This window comes from Pleurodeles waltl, chromosome 2_1 (genome assembly GCF_031143425.1).
Source record: "Pleurodeles waltl isolate 20211129_DDA chromosome 2_1, aPleWal1.hap1.20221129, whole genome shotgun sequence".
In the NCBI taxonomy this organism is placed as follows: Eukaryota; Metazoa; Chordata; class Amphibia; order Caudata; family Salamandridae; genus Pleurodeles; species Pleurodeles waltl.
Genome location: NC_090438.1, coordinates 588,648,159 through 588,664,969, shown reverse-complemented (window position 1 = coordinate 588,664,969; position 16,811 = coordinate 588,648,159). Strand labels below are relative to the sequence as shown.

Below are 16,811 nucleotides of genomic sequence, written 5' to 3'. Positions count from 1 at the left end.
TGCTGGTCACGATTCCCCCCTTCTGCTTAGTGTCTTGCGTCCCCCACATTTTGTTAGCGCTTTAATGCCTTTTGGCCGGAATGCACTTTATAAATACTACATACATACATACATACATCTGCACTTCAGCACTGATTAGCAGTGGTAAAGTGCGCAGAGTCCTAAAGCCAGCAAAAATGAGGTCAGAAAAAGAGAAGGAGGAAGGCAAAAACTTTGGGGGTGACCCTGCAGAAAGGCCATTTCCAACATATATCATAGGTGAAGTAGGAGCTAAGGTGAATATCAGAGTGAGATTTGGGTGTAATGGAAGAAAGGGGAGAAAGGGCAGTAAGCAAAGTAATACATTTGTCCCCACTCAAGGTGCTCTTGGGTGAGAGGTATAGTACAAAGTGAGATGTTGTAAATAGAGTGTAAGTGATGTAAATGTCCAATGTGATCTCGGGTGTGGACGTGGAGTGGCAGAAGAGGATTAGTTAATGAAAGGTCTGTGTCAAAAGCATATTAAAGAGTATTTTTGAACTGGTTAAACGCTGTGCAGTACTGAGATGATGTGTGGCTGTTATGAACTTGGTGTAGGCAAAAAGTAAGAGAGGCAGGACCATGTTTTCTTTTTGAAATGATGGATGGGCAGCAGAATTAGCTGGTAGGAAATATATTAAACAAGACTTAATCATTAAACCATGGTCACAGTCATACAAAAGGATTTACTCACCTTCACAGAGAATAATATGATGTGTAATCATGTATGTGTAGGAGCACTTAGTAGTGAGCAATTTCAATTTGTGGGGCTTACATGTGTTTTTTCCTTCAAAAGGGTGATAATTGTTGGCTTATATAGAGTTTGGTGAATGGGAAACTCCATCACAAACTTGGCAGCTATCCTATCTGTCAAACCCACGGTTCTCCCGCTCTGTTTAGAATCAAGGGAGCTCCCATGTTTCCAATGGAGGTACTTATGCTGACAAAAACCTTTGACTAATGGTCCGCCAAATATTGGATCATCATTCAAGCATCCCAGACCATCCACCTTCTTTAAGGCTGATGTTCCTTCCTATGCTTTGCATTCTTTGTATTGCCAAGGAAAGCCTGCCAGATCTTAAAAGGAAAGAAGAGAAACAACACCCGCAAGTTGGAGGAAAACTCCCAGCTTGTCAAGGACATTTTTTCTTGTTTGTCAATAACAAACTCCTTTCAGAATTTGTCTTTGTACATCCCTCAGTTGACATGGTGGAATTGAGTACATATCACCTTGCTTTAAATAAGGCTATTAGTTGTTTGGCATCAGATGTTGTTGTGTGTTTTCATTTGGTGTCTGGTGTGCAATATTCCATTCATAATTGCACCACTGAGGTGAATGAAAATTATGGCAATGGGTTTCCATGCTTTTCAGTGTTTGTAGCTAAGTGCTTGGAAAGGATGATGTAGTTTATGAAAGCCTGATTGTAGTAGGAAAAGGTTTCCTCAGTCATCTGTCTAAACTTAACTCGGTGCTTGAATCCAAAAATGCAGTAAATTTGTAATTAGCCTGGCAACAAATGTATGAGCAACTTAATTATATGTATAATAATTGTATCAGATCCACAGTGTTTCAAACTAGTTCTGTAATTGCTTCTAAATTTATAGATACACTATCATATTTGGTTTAGTATGTATGTGTCCTGGATCTTTACATTGTAGGTGCTTTTCTCTTTGACTTCGTTTTGTGTTACACTTTCTGAGCACATTTCTTGATGTTTTTTGGTGATTAGCTCTGCCTTATGATGCCTTACCTCTGAATTATTTTTGAATTTTCAGGGGTGACTAGCAAATGATATTATGTGAGAAGTGAATAAATCACTTTCCCTCTACCACTTGAATAGCAGGATTGTTACGAAAGTTAAATACGTAAAGCACCAATTACACCTACTGTGTCTAGGTGAAGGTTTTCTTGAGGGGCATCTGGGGCAAAATAATTGAAAGTGTTTTTGAATAACCAGAAAGTTACAAGTCTTGATGTTCACCGTATTTCCAAGTTTCACTTTCATGACACCCACTGGTCACAAAGGCTTTGCGGATCAATCTGCATACTTGGTATACTTTTGACATTTGCAAGAAAAATGTTTACCCGGACAATCCAAAGAGCAAGATTCTATTGAAAAGGGTCCCTATTTCGAGCTGAGATTCGCTTTCTTTGTTAGGAAATTACAACTGTATGCACAATAAATTAAGTAAACCAAGCCCATTATGAGTTTTATCATATATAAATATCACAGGTAGTATCATACTGCTTGAGCAATACTTGAATCAAATTGCCTATTTGCTTATGTGCGGAATGATATGCGGAAACTATTAGAGCTAAAAACTGACTTCTAGGCTGTTATTAATTATCATTGGATATTGTTTGAAAACACTGCTCTTTGTGCCTTCATGTTTCCTTTGCTACATAAATCAAATGCATTAATCTTTTATTTTGTTTTTTGTTTCTTGGCAGCGTAATTTATTTCATTGTGATACGCACCATATGGGTAAAGAGTAAAGCCCACGCAGTAATTGTTTCCAACTGTTCTGGTAAGTTTTTAATTGGTCCCCAAGTATGTATGTACCTTGCTCTGGCAACCCTGCTGTTTATTTTAACCATGTAATTTCCATTGATAAAATGTTTAATGATTTGCTTAATGACTTTAAACGTAGTGACTTATACACAAAATATAAACAGTGGTAAATAGTTGGACTACTCGGATTTTTTTTTACATATGTGCATATTTATAAAGAAGGTTCTGGTTTCAGGTGGGGCGGGGGTGGCTGTTATGTCCCGTATTTATGTTGTATTTGTATGCAGCTGCGTGCTGTAGAATGTACTTGTGTTTGAAGGCAGGCTCGCGCTGTCAAATGTCAGAAGAAGACATTCGGAAGGCAGACCTCAGCAGTTGCAGAGTGTCTCCCTCCCGGTCTTACTACGAATAAACTCCTTAAGTACCCACATCGTACAGAGGACCTTTTCACTGGCAAGGAGTGGTGAGCTGGGACCGGGAGGAGAGACGGCGGTACAAAGGGGGTGTGGTCACTGATTGCTGTTTTCCATAGTTCCGGAGTTGCAGTGCACTTCGGGAGTGGATCTGCTGTCTACAGTGAATTTGCACTTCCAGTGTGCTGGAATCACGGAGGAAGGAAGAAAAAAAAATAAGAAGAAGGAAGGTGTGACTGCGGAAGTGGAAATGCTTGTTTTGGATGACACGTTGTTACTGTGATGCAGGTTGCTTAGCAACGCTGTGCACAAGTAATGCTACGGGAAATCTTGCGTCATCAAGCTTATGGCAGTTGCTGGGCAACAAGAAGCGCCTGCGAGAGCCACAACGTCAACAAGCTCGTCGATGTTGCTGGGCAACAGGAAAGATTATTGTTGTAAGCAAGTCACACAAGGAACATTATAAACAATAGACTTAGGCCCTCATTCTGACCCTGGCGGTTCCCTACCGCCAGGGCCAACGGGGGCGGGAGCACCGCCGACAGGCCGGCGGTGCTCCCTTGGTCATTCTGACCGCGGCGCTTTGGCCGCGGTCAGAACGGGAAAACCGGCGGTCTCCCGCCGGTTTTCCACTGACCCTTAGAATCCTCCAAGGCGGCGCAGCTCGCTGCGCCGCCGAGGGGATTCTGACCCCCCCTACCGCCATCCTGTTCATGGCGGGAAAGCCGCCATGAAAAGGATGGCGGTAGGGGGGGTCGCGGGGCCCCTGGGGGCCCCTGCCGTGCCCATGCCTATGGCATGGGCCCCCTAACAGGGCCCAACTAGGCTTTTCAGTGTCTGCGATGCAGACACTGAAAAGCGCGACGGGTGCTGCTGCACCCGTCGCACGCCTTCCACTCCGCCGGCTCGATTCCGAGCCGGATTCCTTGTGGAAGGCGCTTTCCCCGCTGGGCCGGCGGGCGATCTGAATCAGATCGCCCGCCGGCCCAGCGGGAAAGTCAGAATACCCCTCGCGGTCAATTGACCGCGGGGCGGTATTCAGGCGGATTCCGACGGGCGGGCGGCAACCGCCGCCCGCCTAGGTCGGAATGACCACCTTATTGTCCTTGTACCTGACGAGAACAGTATTGCAGCAATACATCGATATTCTCATTTAAAGAAACTGTAATATGGTATAATCAATCTATCTTAACTATATTTATTATTATATATTTATTAAATTGTAAATAGTTGGAATGGTATGTTCCTGACTCACCTTAGAATGTGTAGATAAATGGTCTAGCTCGGAGCTCACCTTGGAATGTTGAGTCAGTGAGCAGCTGGACGGCCTGATGAGGAGTTTGTAGAAATAAAGTTCCTGTCTTGAAGGTTGTCTCCTGTCCCTCTTTACAACATTTAATTTGGCGACGAGAATGGGATCCTGCGCAGGGGGCAGTTGAACTCTTCACTCCTGATGTTGATGTAGCAAGAGGAGCTGATTTTGAGCCATCCAGCGAGTAAATTCACCTTTGAACTGAGCTGCTGAGGTATGCCAGGCAATCTCCTGGAATGTTTTTGTTTCCAGTGTGCAGAATATCATGTCTTGCAGTGGATGAAGTAGGAAAACGCTTCAAAGACGCTCAAAAAAAAAAAAAATCGAGTTGGATGTGGAGCTGTCATAATATGTCTGGAATGTATTATTCAGCGAGAAGCTCAGAAAACACGGTAGTAGCGGCTGTGTGAAGGTCACCTGGGTGAGAAGTAATTAGGCTCGGCAGCTGGGTGTACTGTGAAGCTGTGTGCCAGTTAATCAGAAGAGAGAGAGAAACGTGAGGCGGTCAGCGACACACGTTCCTGTCAGTGCACAGCTTGTGCTTTGACAACAGCGTCAATAACGCTGCACTCGTGACAGCAGTCGTTGTTGTCAGTGACGACGGAAATACAAGAAACTAATAGTATATTGGGAGACGTAAGGCGTCCGAAGTCAGCGACGCGCGTTCCTGTCAGTGCAGCCGTTTGTGTCAGTGACGACGGGAATACAAGAAATGAACAATCGTCGAGTACAAGAGAACCTGTGTGGCAGTCACTGATAATACGGTGCAACTGAGGAAGCTGGGAGGAGCAAGGACATTGGAAGTCCAGATAATACAAGTGTGAGGCACAGTTTTATAGCGCTACTGAACAGGAAGGAATATTAACTACTGATTTCCTAAGGGTGTAATGAGAATCACACGTATGAACGAGGAACGTCCTAAGACAATGTAAATATTGTACAAGTGATTTGTAATAATTAATTGGTGATGTGTTCAATGTTGATTTAAACCATAAATGTACTGAACTGTGCAGACATATGTGCTTATTGATTTTAGTTGTGGAGGTTTAAATAAGTCTAGGAACATAGCCAGCAGGGTGTTAATAAATATATATATATTTACACAGTCTTTAACACAACATGGCTGCTGCCAGTATGAACCAACCCCGCCATTCTTAAATGAAGTGGGGGAGCCGAGTGTATTTTGGAAGGATTGGATTAAATTGTTCGAATCATATATAATTGCCATTGGGGGTGAGAAATTCTCACCATTACGGAAGCAGCATATCCTATTACATAACCTAGGAATACAAGGTCGAAAGGTTTATGACAACTTGCCAGATCCAGAAGAAGAAGGGGAAGAAGGAGAAGAGCTGGATGAATATGAGAAAACCCTTATGAAATTAGAGGATTATTTTGGTCTAAGAATCAATGTTGTACTAGAAAGACATAAGTTTTTCTCTAGAGCACAAGGTAAAGATGAAGGGGTATCAAGCTATATAGCTTGTTTGAAGGGGCTGGCAACCACTTGTGATTTTGGTAGCCTTGAGGACTTATTGATTAGAGACCAACTAGTTAGATGCACGAATAATAACAAAGTCCAAGAAAAGCTATTAATATTGGACCCATCGTTAAAGGAAGCAATTGAGATTGCCAAGAGTATCGAGCATACGACAGAATGCATGAACTTGATTAAAAATACCACGACTGTGGAAGAAGTAAGAGAAGTTAAAACCAATCCTCTCAGCAACTTGGGTAGAGCATTTTGGGCAACTATATGGAGGTCCGCCTGAAGTTTCCTTGCGGCCCCCCAATGATTTAACAAACCAAGAGATCATTCCAATTTCATTTTCCCTATCCGAAACTAGAGTAGCAATAGACTCCCTGAAATGGGGGAAGGCACCTGGCCCAGACAAAATCCCAGGAGATCTATATAAATCTAGAACTGACATATGGGCTCCTTACCTCAATTCTATCTGCAATGCAATTGCAGGGGGAGCTCCAGTTCCATCCACTTGGAAAGGGGCTGAAATTGTACCGATCTTTAAAAAAGGAAATCCAAACATTCCGGCTAACTACCGCCCCATTAGTCTCCTCAATAACTTCCAAAAAATCTATGCGAAACATCTTCTGTCCCATCTTGAGGAATGGATTATTGAGTCTAAAGCTCTCTCTGATTTACAAGCGGGTTTCAGACCCGCAGTGAGCACAGTTGACCAAGCTTTAAGATTTATGTCAATAAAATGGAAGAATGTAGACCTGGGGAGGGGTAACCTTTATGTGGTTTTTATAGATCTAAGAGCCGCATTTGACCTGATCCCCAGGAATCTCCTGTGGTCAACATTATTAAATATGGGAGTGCCATTTGGCCTCCTGAAACTTATAGTTCAATTGCACCAAGATACCTTTGCCCAAATCAGGTGTGGACAGGGGGGCGAGCTGACTGATCCCGTAGCTATTAAAAAAGGAGTTAGACAAGGCTGTGTTCTGGCACCTACTCTTTTTTTGCTCTACATTAATAATTGTATCCACTACCTAGAGAACTGCTTAAATGATTCTCCAAAACTGGGTGGGACAAAAATCCCTTGTCTGCTATACGCAGATGACACGATCTTACTATCAAAATCGCCAATGGGAATTCAACATCTGATCAACCAGTTTTGTGCTTACTGTAGCGACTATGGTCTAGATGTAAATGTCAAGAAAACCAAATTTATGATATTCACTACCTCCAAAAAACGATTGCGTGTTAATATCGAGATGAATTCGACCCCACTGGAGAAAGTATAAGAGTTCGATTATTTGGGTTTCAGATTATCTACATCAGGCAAATGGAAGGCAGCTATTGACAAAGGGGCTGTAATCATAGGCCAAAGAGGTGGGGCCTTAGTCCGTAGATCTAGAAAGGCTCCGAGCCCCCCCTGAACATTCTCGCGGAGATTTATAACGCTCAAATTAGAGCAGCGGCCTTATATGGAGCGGAAATTTGGGGATCCCACAAAAACCTGGACATTCTGCAAACCAAGGAAAATATTTTCCTTAGGCAGGTGTCCAGGCTTGGTACGGGTACACCAATGACCCCTTTAAGGCTTGACCTTGGTTTAAATAGCATTAAAACCATAGCGGCCTTAAGACCCCTTTCCTATTGGATCCGATTATGGAAATCTGCTGAACTTGAACCATATAGGCTGGCTATAAGAGAGTTGATAGCCGCCCCTAAGGCATTGGAGAAAATCCCCTGGCTGAAAGAGATGAAAATTGCCTGGGACAAAATGGGTCTTCCCCATTATTGGAAATACCCGGACCAAATCCCTGATAATGCTAGGAAATTTGTTACAAGCAGATATTGGGAGAAAGGTAACGAATATTCCCTGCACCAAAAGGGGGCGGGTAGGTTAACAATGGATTTTCTTCAAATTAAGCATGAACCCTGGGCTGAGAATTTCCTGAACCTCCCTATCCCTCCATATGCCCGCGCCTTATACCTGCAGTTAAGATATGGTACACTGCCTACCAATGGCTTTACGGCCCACTGGTCATCTAACATCGCTTCAAATGACAGGTGTATTCTTTGCCAACACTGTGAAGAAACAATAGAGCATATATTATTCTTCTGCCCTTTGTATAAGATACCCAGAAAGAGGTGGATTATTCCCCTTTGCAAAAATATGTCATCTCAGGATAGAGTGACTGCCATTAGAATCTGCACGCATGATTCCTCTCCCAGGGTAGCCATTCCAGTCACTAAATACTTATCGGAGGCCTGGTACATCCGTCGTAAGTTCATTGTACCCAAAGGCCCCTGAGTTATTTTTATATTAGTGTTTAGAAGGATTTTAATCTGCTCTTTTTATCTTCTTTGCATTATTTTTAGCAGGAAATCTCCTTTAGGAATTTGTCGCTTTCTATATGATCACCTGAGATTGCATAAGCTTATTGAGTCCTTCCCTATAGCTTTTACTGTTGCTTTTTTTTATTGGTATTCTGATAATGTTTCTTTTAGTCAAATGGGAACTCTATCTTTGTCTTTTTGTCTCCTGGTTGTGCACACTGGTCCTCTAGACAAAAAGTCTTATATTTTAGCTTTTTACTATATTTTTTCATGTTGTATTTATTGTATTTATATTTATGATCAAATGCTTTGTCCTGCTGTTTTTACTGTTATAATGTTCTGACGATTATTGGTTTTATATTGTCACTATGCTTTTACCACATTCTTTTCTTTTATGTATGATTGTTATTATTACTTCAAATGGTCTAGACTTCTAGACCGAATTAATTAAATAAAAAAATAATCCTAAACAGGATTATAGAGAAATGAAACAGGAAGAAGAAGGTAAGGTTCAAGAAGTACTACATAGGAAAAACTCTATTGATAAAAGGTGTTTCAGGTGTGGAAATAACAAACATTTGGCAAATAACCCGGGGTGTCCTGCTAGGGGTTGCATATGCAGGAAGTGTGGAACCAGGGGGCATTATGCAAGGATGTGTAAGAGCGATAAAAGTGAACCGGGTGGTAAGAGAATCGTGCACAAAGTAGAAGATGGTCAAGATTACCATAGTAAATTTGTGTTACAACTGAAGAGTGGTAGTGAGACAAAGAGTATGAATGAAACGTATCCTTCGTGTGATATTACCTTGGAGGGTGAGAGAGTGAGAGTGTTCGCAGATTCGTGCTCCCCATTTACAATTATAAATTATGGTATGTATGAAAACAAATTCAGGAGGAAAGGATATTTTTTGCAACCAGTAGATATATCTCCAAGTGGGTATAACAATGATCCAATACCATTGGAAGGAATGCTGAACATGCAGATAACGTTTAAGGACAGGCAGATTAGGGGTAAAGTTTATTTTACTAGCAAGGGATCCAATCTCCTCGGATGGAAACATCAAAAAGAATTAGGTATAAGGCTTGACCCTAATTTAGAAGAATCTGTACTGGTAGTGGGAAATTCCAATAGGGACCATGCAGTATGTAAGGAGTTCCCTAATGTATTTGATGACAGACTAGGCCGGTTGATTGACTACCAACACAAAATTATTGTGAAAGAGGGAGCAATCCCTGTCTCTCACAAAGTGAGATCCATTCCATTCCTCATGTGTGAACCTTTAAAACAGGAGCTGTGTAGATTGGAACAACTCGGTGTGATTGAACCAATTGAAAGTTCATTATGGTTGGCTCCCATTGTAGTAGCCCGTAAACCTAATGGGAAAGGTATACGCGTATGTGTTGATCTAAGGGACTTAAATGCTAACATTTGGGTGGAAAGATTCCCCTTACCCAAGATTAATGAAATGTTGAGTACAATGGGCCCGGCAAAAGTTTTTAGTGTTATTGACCTTTCCTCAGCATATCACCAAGTTGAGTTACACCCCTCTTCGCGTTCGCTCACCTCCTTTATCACACCGTTTGGTGCTTTCAGGTATTGTAGAATGCTGTTTGGACTAGCGTCCGCTGCGGCTGTTTTCCAGCGAATCATGCAAAATATCCTGAAAGACATCAAAAATGTCCTATGCTTCCAGGATGACATGTTGATTTATGGCAACAGCAAACAAGAACATGATGACACTCTAAGAGAAGTGTTCAAAGTTTTGAGTCATGCTGGAATGACTATTAAAAAGGAGGAGTGCTGTCTTTGGGTAGAGTCTTTGGAATATCTAGGACATAGAATTACGAAGGATGGGGTCCATCCTAAATATGACTTAGTGGAAGCAATAAGGAAAGCTGTGGCTCCAACAAACAAACATGAACTTAGATCCTTTTTAGGTCTCGCTGAATATATGGCCAAATTTGTACATAACTTTGCTATGGTTACAGCACCCATGAGGAAGCTGTTAAAAAAAGAAGTGCAATTTGTATGGGATGTAGAATGTCAACGAGCATTTGACATGATTAAGGAAGCAATAATTAGTTCTCCACATTTGGGAATTTTTGATTCCAATCATAAAACTTGGGTGACCTCGGATGCCAGTGGCCAAGGTTTGGGAGCAACTTTATCCCAAATTATAAATGGTCAAGAGAGGATTGTTGCTTTTGCCTCTAGAGCATTGTGTGGAGCAGAAGAGAACTACTCGACCATTGAAAGGGAGACGTTAGCCTGCTTTTGGGCTGTGAATCATTTTAAAACTTTTCTTTGGGGTTTGCCATTCACAATAAGAACTGACCATAAACCCTTAGTTAATGTATTTACCACTCAGGGTAGAGAACGTGCTACTTCTCATATTGCGAAATGGATGTTAGGCCTTGAAACCTATAATTTTGAAGTGATATATGTTCCAGGTAGTAACACAAGTTAAGAACACAATAGCGGATTACCTGTCTAGGTCTTTGAAGCACAATTCAGAAGATGCTGATGAGCAGGAATATAGGAAGGAAACATCTATTCCTGTACCAATACTATGGGTGGAACTGGCAAGCCTGACTAAGGAGGAATGGGTAAAGGAAACTAGGAAAGATAAAGTATTGACTCTACTGAGAGAGAAGATTGTCAACGGGTGGCCAAATAGATTGAAAGATGTGGAGGATGACCTAAAAGGATACTGGGATATCAGATCGGAGCTCCATATTTCTGATGGTTTAATCATGAGAGGGGAGAGAGTCATACCTCCAAGGAAATTGTGGAACAAACTGATAGAGCTAGCACATGAGGGAGGAGCCTGACGAAAAACAAATTAAGAGCTACGTATTGGTTTCCAAAAATGTATGGCCTAGTAGAAAACTCTGTGAGGGAATGTACAGCATGTGCACTGAGTGATAAGACCAATATGACACGCAAGGCTCCGTTGTCACCTATGAGTGTGCCAATTAAACTGTGGGACAAACTAGGTTTAGACATTATAGGACCAATGAATCACCTTGGTTACAAGGGACGATATGTTTGCGTTTTGATCGATTATCAATCTCATTGGACAATATTCAAAATTGTAAGTCAAATCACGACAACTGATGTTGTCCAGTTCCGAACTGAATCTTTTATGAGGGAAGGAGTCTCCAGCACATTGGTGACAGACAATGGTGTGCAATTTACATCTGATGCTATGAAAGCTTTCTTGAAAAGCTGGGGCATTTATCATTTTAGGACCGCCTTATATAACCCTAAGGCAAATGGGTTGGTGGAGAGAATGAATAGAATGTTTAAGGAATGCATTCAGAGAGCGAGTATGTCTGGGAAGCCGTGTGAGGATGCACTAAGACAAATGTTATGGGCCTACCACACCACACCTAATGCAGTCACAGGGGTATCACCGTTTCAATCTTTGAAAGGTAGACATCCTGGTACCAAACTAAATCCTAACTGGTTGAAGGGTGGTGAGCAAGTACACGAGCAGAGGGAAGTGACTGCTGAATGTGTTAAACGTAAACAGGAAAAATATAGGAATTGGTACAATGCTAAATTTGGCACTAAAGGAAAGTTATGGCAAGTAGGTCAAAAGGTTAAGGTCAGGCTCCCTGATCGGTTGCAGCCCGGAAATAGTATATTCTAAGACCCGCTCAGAATCAAGGAAGTTTTTAAAAATGTGGTTAGACTAGAAGATGGTAGGTGCTGGAGCATGGATCGTATAGTGAGCCATCAGGAGTTGAAGTACGATGAGAGAGGAAGGTCTGCTACAGGAAACAAATCATTTAATCCAGCAGACAACTATCAACGACGTAGCACACGAATCAAAAGAAGTCCTGCATGGTGTAAGGACTTTGGGGGTCATTCTAAGTCTGGCGGGCGGCGGAGGCCGCCCGCCAGACTTCCCCCTCCAAAATACCGCTCCGCGGTCGAAAGACCGCTGAGGGTATTTTGGGATTTGCCCTGGGCTGGCGGGCGACCGCCAAAAGGCCGCCCGCCAGCCCAGGGCAAATCATCCTTCCCACGAGGACGCCGGCTCAGAATTGAGCCGGCAGAGTGGGAAGGTGCGACGGGTGCAGTGGCACCCGTCGCGTATTTCAGTGTCTGCAAAGCAGACACTGAAATACAATGTGGGGCCCTCTTACGGGGGCCCCTGCAGTGCCCATGCCATTGGCATGGGCACTGCAGGGGCCCCCAGGGGCCCCGTGGCACCCTATACCGCCATCCTGTTCCTGGCGGGAGACCCGCCAGGAACAGGATGGTGGTATGGGGTGTCAGAATCCCCATGGCGGCGGAGCACGCTCCGCCGCCATGGAGGATTCACATGGGCAGCGGTATTGTCCTTGTACCTGACGAGAACAGTATTGCAGCAATACATCGATATTCTCATTTAAAGAAACTATAATATGGTATAATCAATCTATCTTAACTATATTTATTATTATATATTTATTAAATTGTAAATAGTTGGAATGGTATGTTCCTGACTCACCTTAGAATGTGTAGATAAATGGTCTAGCTCGGAGCTCACCTTGGAATGTTGAGTCTGTGAGCAGCTGGACGGCCTGATGAGGAGTTCGTAGAAATAAAGTTCCTGTCTTGAAGGTTGTCTCCTGTCCCTCTTTACAACAACTATGCAAGCATCTTTGCCATTTTTAATGGTTGTACGGCGATTTTGACAAAATTAGCTTGTCAATGAGAGTTCTTCCATGCAATATTGCAATGACTTTGTAATATTTATGGCCACGACAAATTCAGCAAAGTGTACCTAATGGATTTATTTACTGGGAATGATTTTGAGTTGAATTCATTTCACAGAACAATTATTTTGTTTACAATTCAGTGTTAATTCGACAATTAGAATGGCTGCTGATGACTAATCTAGTCACATTATTCTTGACTTCCGTTTTTGTTCCATGTTACTCCTATTTTACATATCTTTGACTGTTTCATCTCTCCTTTGTGGTGTGATGGAAGGTTTTACAGCGCCTGTTTTTTTCTTAAACAATCCTGGCTAACCGATTACGCCATGGGAAGACTGGAAAGAAGACTTTGAGACCTATGTTTTGGCTGTGGGCGGAGATATATTTACAGCACCTATAAAATTGGCTATACTAAAACATTGTTTGGGAGCAGAAGGGAGATGTATTTTGAAACATTTGCCTTATCCTGATGAGGAGGATGATCAGGATAACAATGAATATGAAATTGTGATGGAACAATTGGATGCCAATTTTGAAAAGAAAAAGAATGTTGTTGTAGAGTGATTTACATTTTTAAAGAGAAGCCAATTACCAGGAGCGTTGGTTGAAAGTTATGTGGCGGGGTTGAGGGTTTTGGCAGCTACGTGTAAATATAAGAATTTCCAAGATGAAATGTTGAGAGACCAATTGGTTTTGAAGGTGAATGATAAGAAGATTCAAGAGAAATTGTAGAATACAGAAGACTTAACACTACAAAAAGCCATAGACATAATTAAAAGAGTTGAAATAACAAATGAGGGTTTGAAGGAGCTATCCACTGCTCCTGCATCTGTGAGTTCCGTTAATGCAGATTGTTCTAAGGTTAAGAAGATGGATCCACTTGGTGTTTCTACAAAATTGGATGGGAAAGATGACTTCATTTGTTTCAAATGTGGGCTAAAGGGACACATTGCGACTGATGTGTGTTGTCCTGCTATTGGGCAGGTTTGCAGAAAATGTAAATCCAAGGGACATTTTGCTAGAGTATGCAAGGGAAGACAAGTGGGTGTGAGGAAAAGTAAAGGGATGATCAATTCAGTGGGAAGTGATAGTGAGGATGTGGCTGGTCAACAATTTATATTGCAAGTGGTAGATGTTGGGAGTGTGAGTACGGGTGGTCTGCATTGTATCATCAAGATTGATGGTGTGGACATGTTGGTGATGGCAGATTCAGGGGCAAGATATAGTCTGATTGAGAAGGAAAATATATAAAAATTTCTGAAGTATGAAATCAAACCGCCGGATGCACGTTTAGTGGCTTATGGTAACAAGCCAATTGAGCTGGTGGGGTACATGGAGGCTTTAGTTTCAAGTTGCAGCAGTAACTTCTAAGGTGTATTTAGTGGAGAAGGGTACCAATCTTTTGGGCTGGCCACAGCAGAACGATCTTGGTATCATTCTTGATCCAAATCATCCCGATCAAGAGTTGGGGTCATGTTCTAATGTGCACAATGTTCAAAATGCCAATTTTGTGGAAGAGTTTCCTCAAGTGTTCAGGAAGGGGTTAAGAAAACTGAAGGGATTTATGCATAGAATTGTATTGAATCAGAATGCTGTTCCTAAGGTTCATAAACCATGTCCTGATCCAATGGTGATAAGGGAACAGTTGCGGCAAGAGTTATCTAGGTTATGTGAGCAGGATGTGATTGAAGAAATTGAAGTGTCTGAATGGTTGGCTCCAGTGGTGATTGCTAAGAAAGCTAATGGGGATATACATTTGTGTGTTGACCTTTGTGATCTGAATGCTGCAATCTGGGTTGACAGGCATCCCTTACCTAATATTGGAGATATGTTATCTACGTATTTTCCACTGTGGATTTCTCATCTGCATACCACCAAATAGAGCTGCATCCAGAATTACCTGCATTTACATCATTTATCACACCAGAGGGGGCTCACAGGGTCAAACATATGCCTTTTGGCTTGGCGTCAGCGTCAGCTGTATTCCAAAGAGCAATGCATCACTTGTAGAAAGATGTTCCTCATGTCACTCACTTTCAGGATGACATTTTGGTTTTTGGAACGGATCAAGCCGAACATGATGAGTGTGCCTAGAGTAGAATATTTGGGTCATTGGATAAATAAAGAAGGAGTCTCTCCTAAATCTAATTTGGTAGATGCTATAGAAAATGCTTCTTCTCCTGTCAACAAGGATCAACTGAGATCATTTTTGGGTCTGGCAGAGTATTATTTGAAATGTATTCCCATGTTTGCTGACAAGTCTAAACACATTTGTAGGAACGGTTTGTGTGGAGTGATATGTGTGAAACTGAGTTTTGTTTGTTGAAAAAACAGATAGCTTCAGCACCGGCTGTTAAACCTTCTGACAGCAGGGATAGCATCATCATTAATACTGATGCCAGTTCTGTGGGGCTGGGCGCGGTGTTTTTGCAGATTAGAGATGGTAAAGAGGTGACCATTGCTTGTGCTTCCAGACCATTGATTTTGGCAAAAACAAATTATTCTACTATTGAAAAGGAAGCTTTGGTTTGTTGGTGGGGTGTAAACCATTTTCGAAGGTATGTGTGGGGGATGCATTTTGTAATCAGGACAGACCATCAACCATTGATTGAGTTGTTTTCGACTAAGGGTGGAAGAAGAGCTACACCTAGGATAGTTCGTTGGGTGGCAAGAATGTTGGAGTACAATCAGGAATTGGAATATCTTCCAGGGAAGAAGAATGTATTGGCGGATTGTTTATCTTGACTTCCTGTTCAGACTAATTAGAAAGAAGATAATGAACCTGATGAGCTTATAGCGATGGTTGGAATTTATGTGGGAAATGCAACAGAGGATAGAATTTCTCATGAGGAGTGGGTGAGGGAAATGGTGAGGGAAATTGAGAATTATGTTGTTTTAAAAGAAGTGATGAATTATTGTCAACATAGATGGCTATCAAGAGGTGGTGCTTCTTGTGATTCTGAGTGTTTCCAACAAGTTAATGTGGAATTGTGTGTGGAAGAGGGTGTAATGTTGAGAGGAGAACTTTTGGTGGTTCCGTCTGTTTTGCTGGAACATGTGTTGAAATTGGTTGACGAGGGTCATTTGGGAATGAGTGCGATGAAAAGATAGCTCAGATCACAATATTGGTGGCCTCGTTTAGATAGAGATGTGGAGCATCACATTAGGGAATGTGTATTGTGTGCCTGGAGTGACAAATGTCAAAAAGTGGTAAGGAACTCTCCTGTGGAATCTGATAAGTCTGACGGACCTTGGAAGAAAATAGCCATTGGCATCATGGGTCCAGTTTATGTGTTGGGAAAGATTCCAAAGTACGCTTTGATTGTGGTGAATTATTTTTCTAGGCGGCCTGTTGTGAGGTTTGTGGAGAATGTCAACACCACATGGGTGGTGGAATTTTTGATGGATTTGTTTGATTTGGAAGGAGTTCCTGAAATGATTGTTTCTGACAACAAAGTGCAGTTCGTGTCAAACAGTATGAATGACTTTCTGAGAAGGTATGACATTGAGCAAAGCAATGATTTGGTGGAAAGGTGGAACAGAACATTGAAGGATGGGTTGCAATTGGCAATTAGTAATGGCATAAATTGGCGGAAGGCAGTAAAAGACTTGATTTGGTATTACCGCTCAACTCCCCATGGTGTGACTGGGAAATCACCTTTTGAGGTCATGAGAGGTAGGAGACCTAGGGCGTTGTTTTCCAAAGGGGTGGAGAGGAAGAAGGTAGCAGGAGGAGAGGTGCAGGGTGATTATATGGTTGGTGATATGGTCCATGTTGTGAAGGGCGGAAAATCTGCTAAGGCTAAGTCGAAGTTTTTGGAGCCTCTGGAGGTGAGAAAGGTGAATAAATATACCTTCTTGAGTGATGGCAATGTGTGGAATCGTCAGAAGATTGTGGAGGTTCCAGTTTGTGTCAGACGGTAAAATCTATTGGATGTGGACACCAGATCTGGGATTGCCGAATCTTTATCGAATAAGAGTGATTATCCTAGAGTAAGAGTGCGGGACAAGTCAATGTTGAAATTGCTAAA

General features: G+C 42.1%; 1 protein-coding gene across 1 annotated transcript in view; it reads left to right on the top strand.

The window, feature by feature from the left end:
* NPSR1 (neuropeptide S receptor 1) overlaps positions 1 to 16,811 on the top strand; it is a 1,383,746-nt gene that overhangs the window by 849,639 nt on the left and 517,296 nt on the right. Inside the window, exon 6 of the mRNA XM_069208133.1 lies at positions 2,471 to 2,547. Coding sequence (XP_069064234.1) covers positions 2,471 to 2,547 — 77 coding nt within the window. The remainder of the gene's footprint in view (positions 1 to 2,470; positions 2,548 to 16,811) is intronic.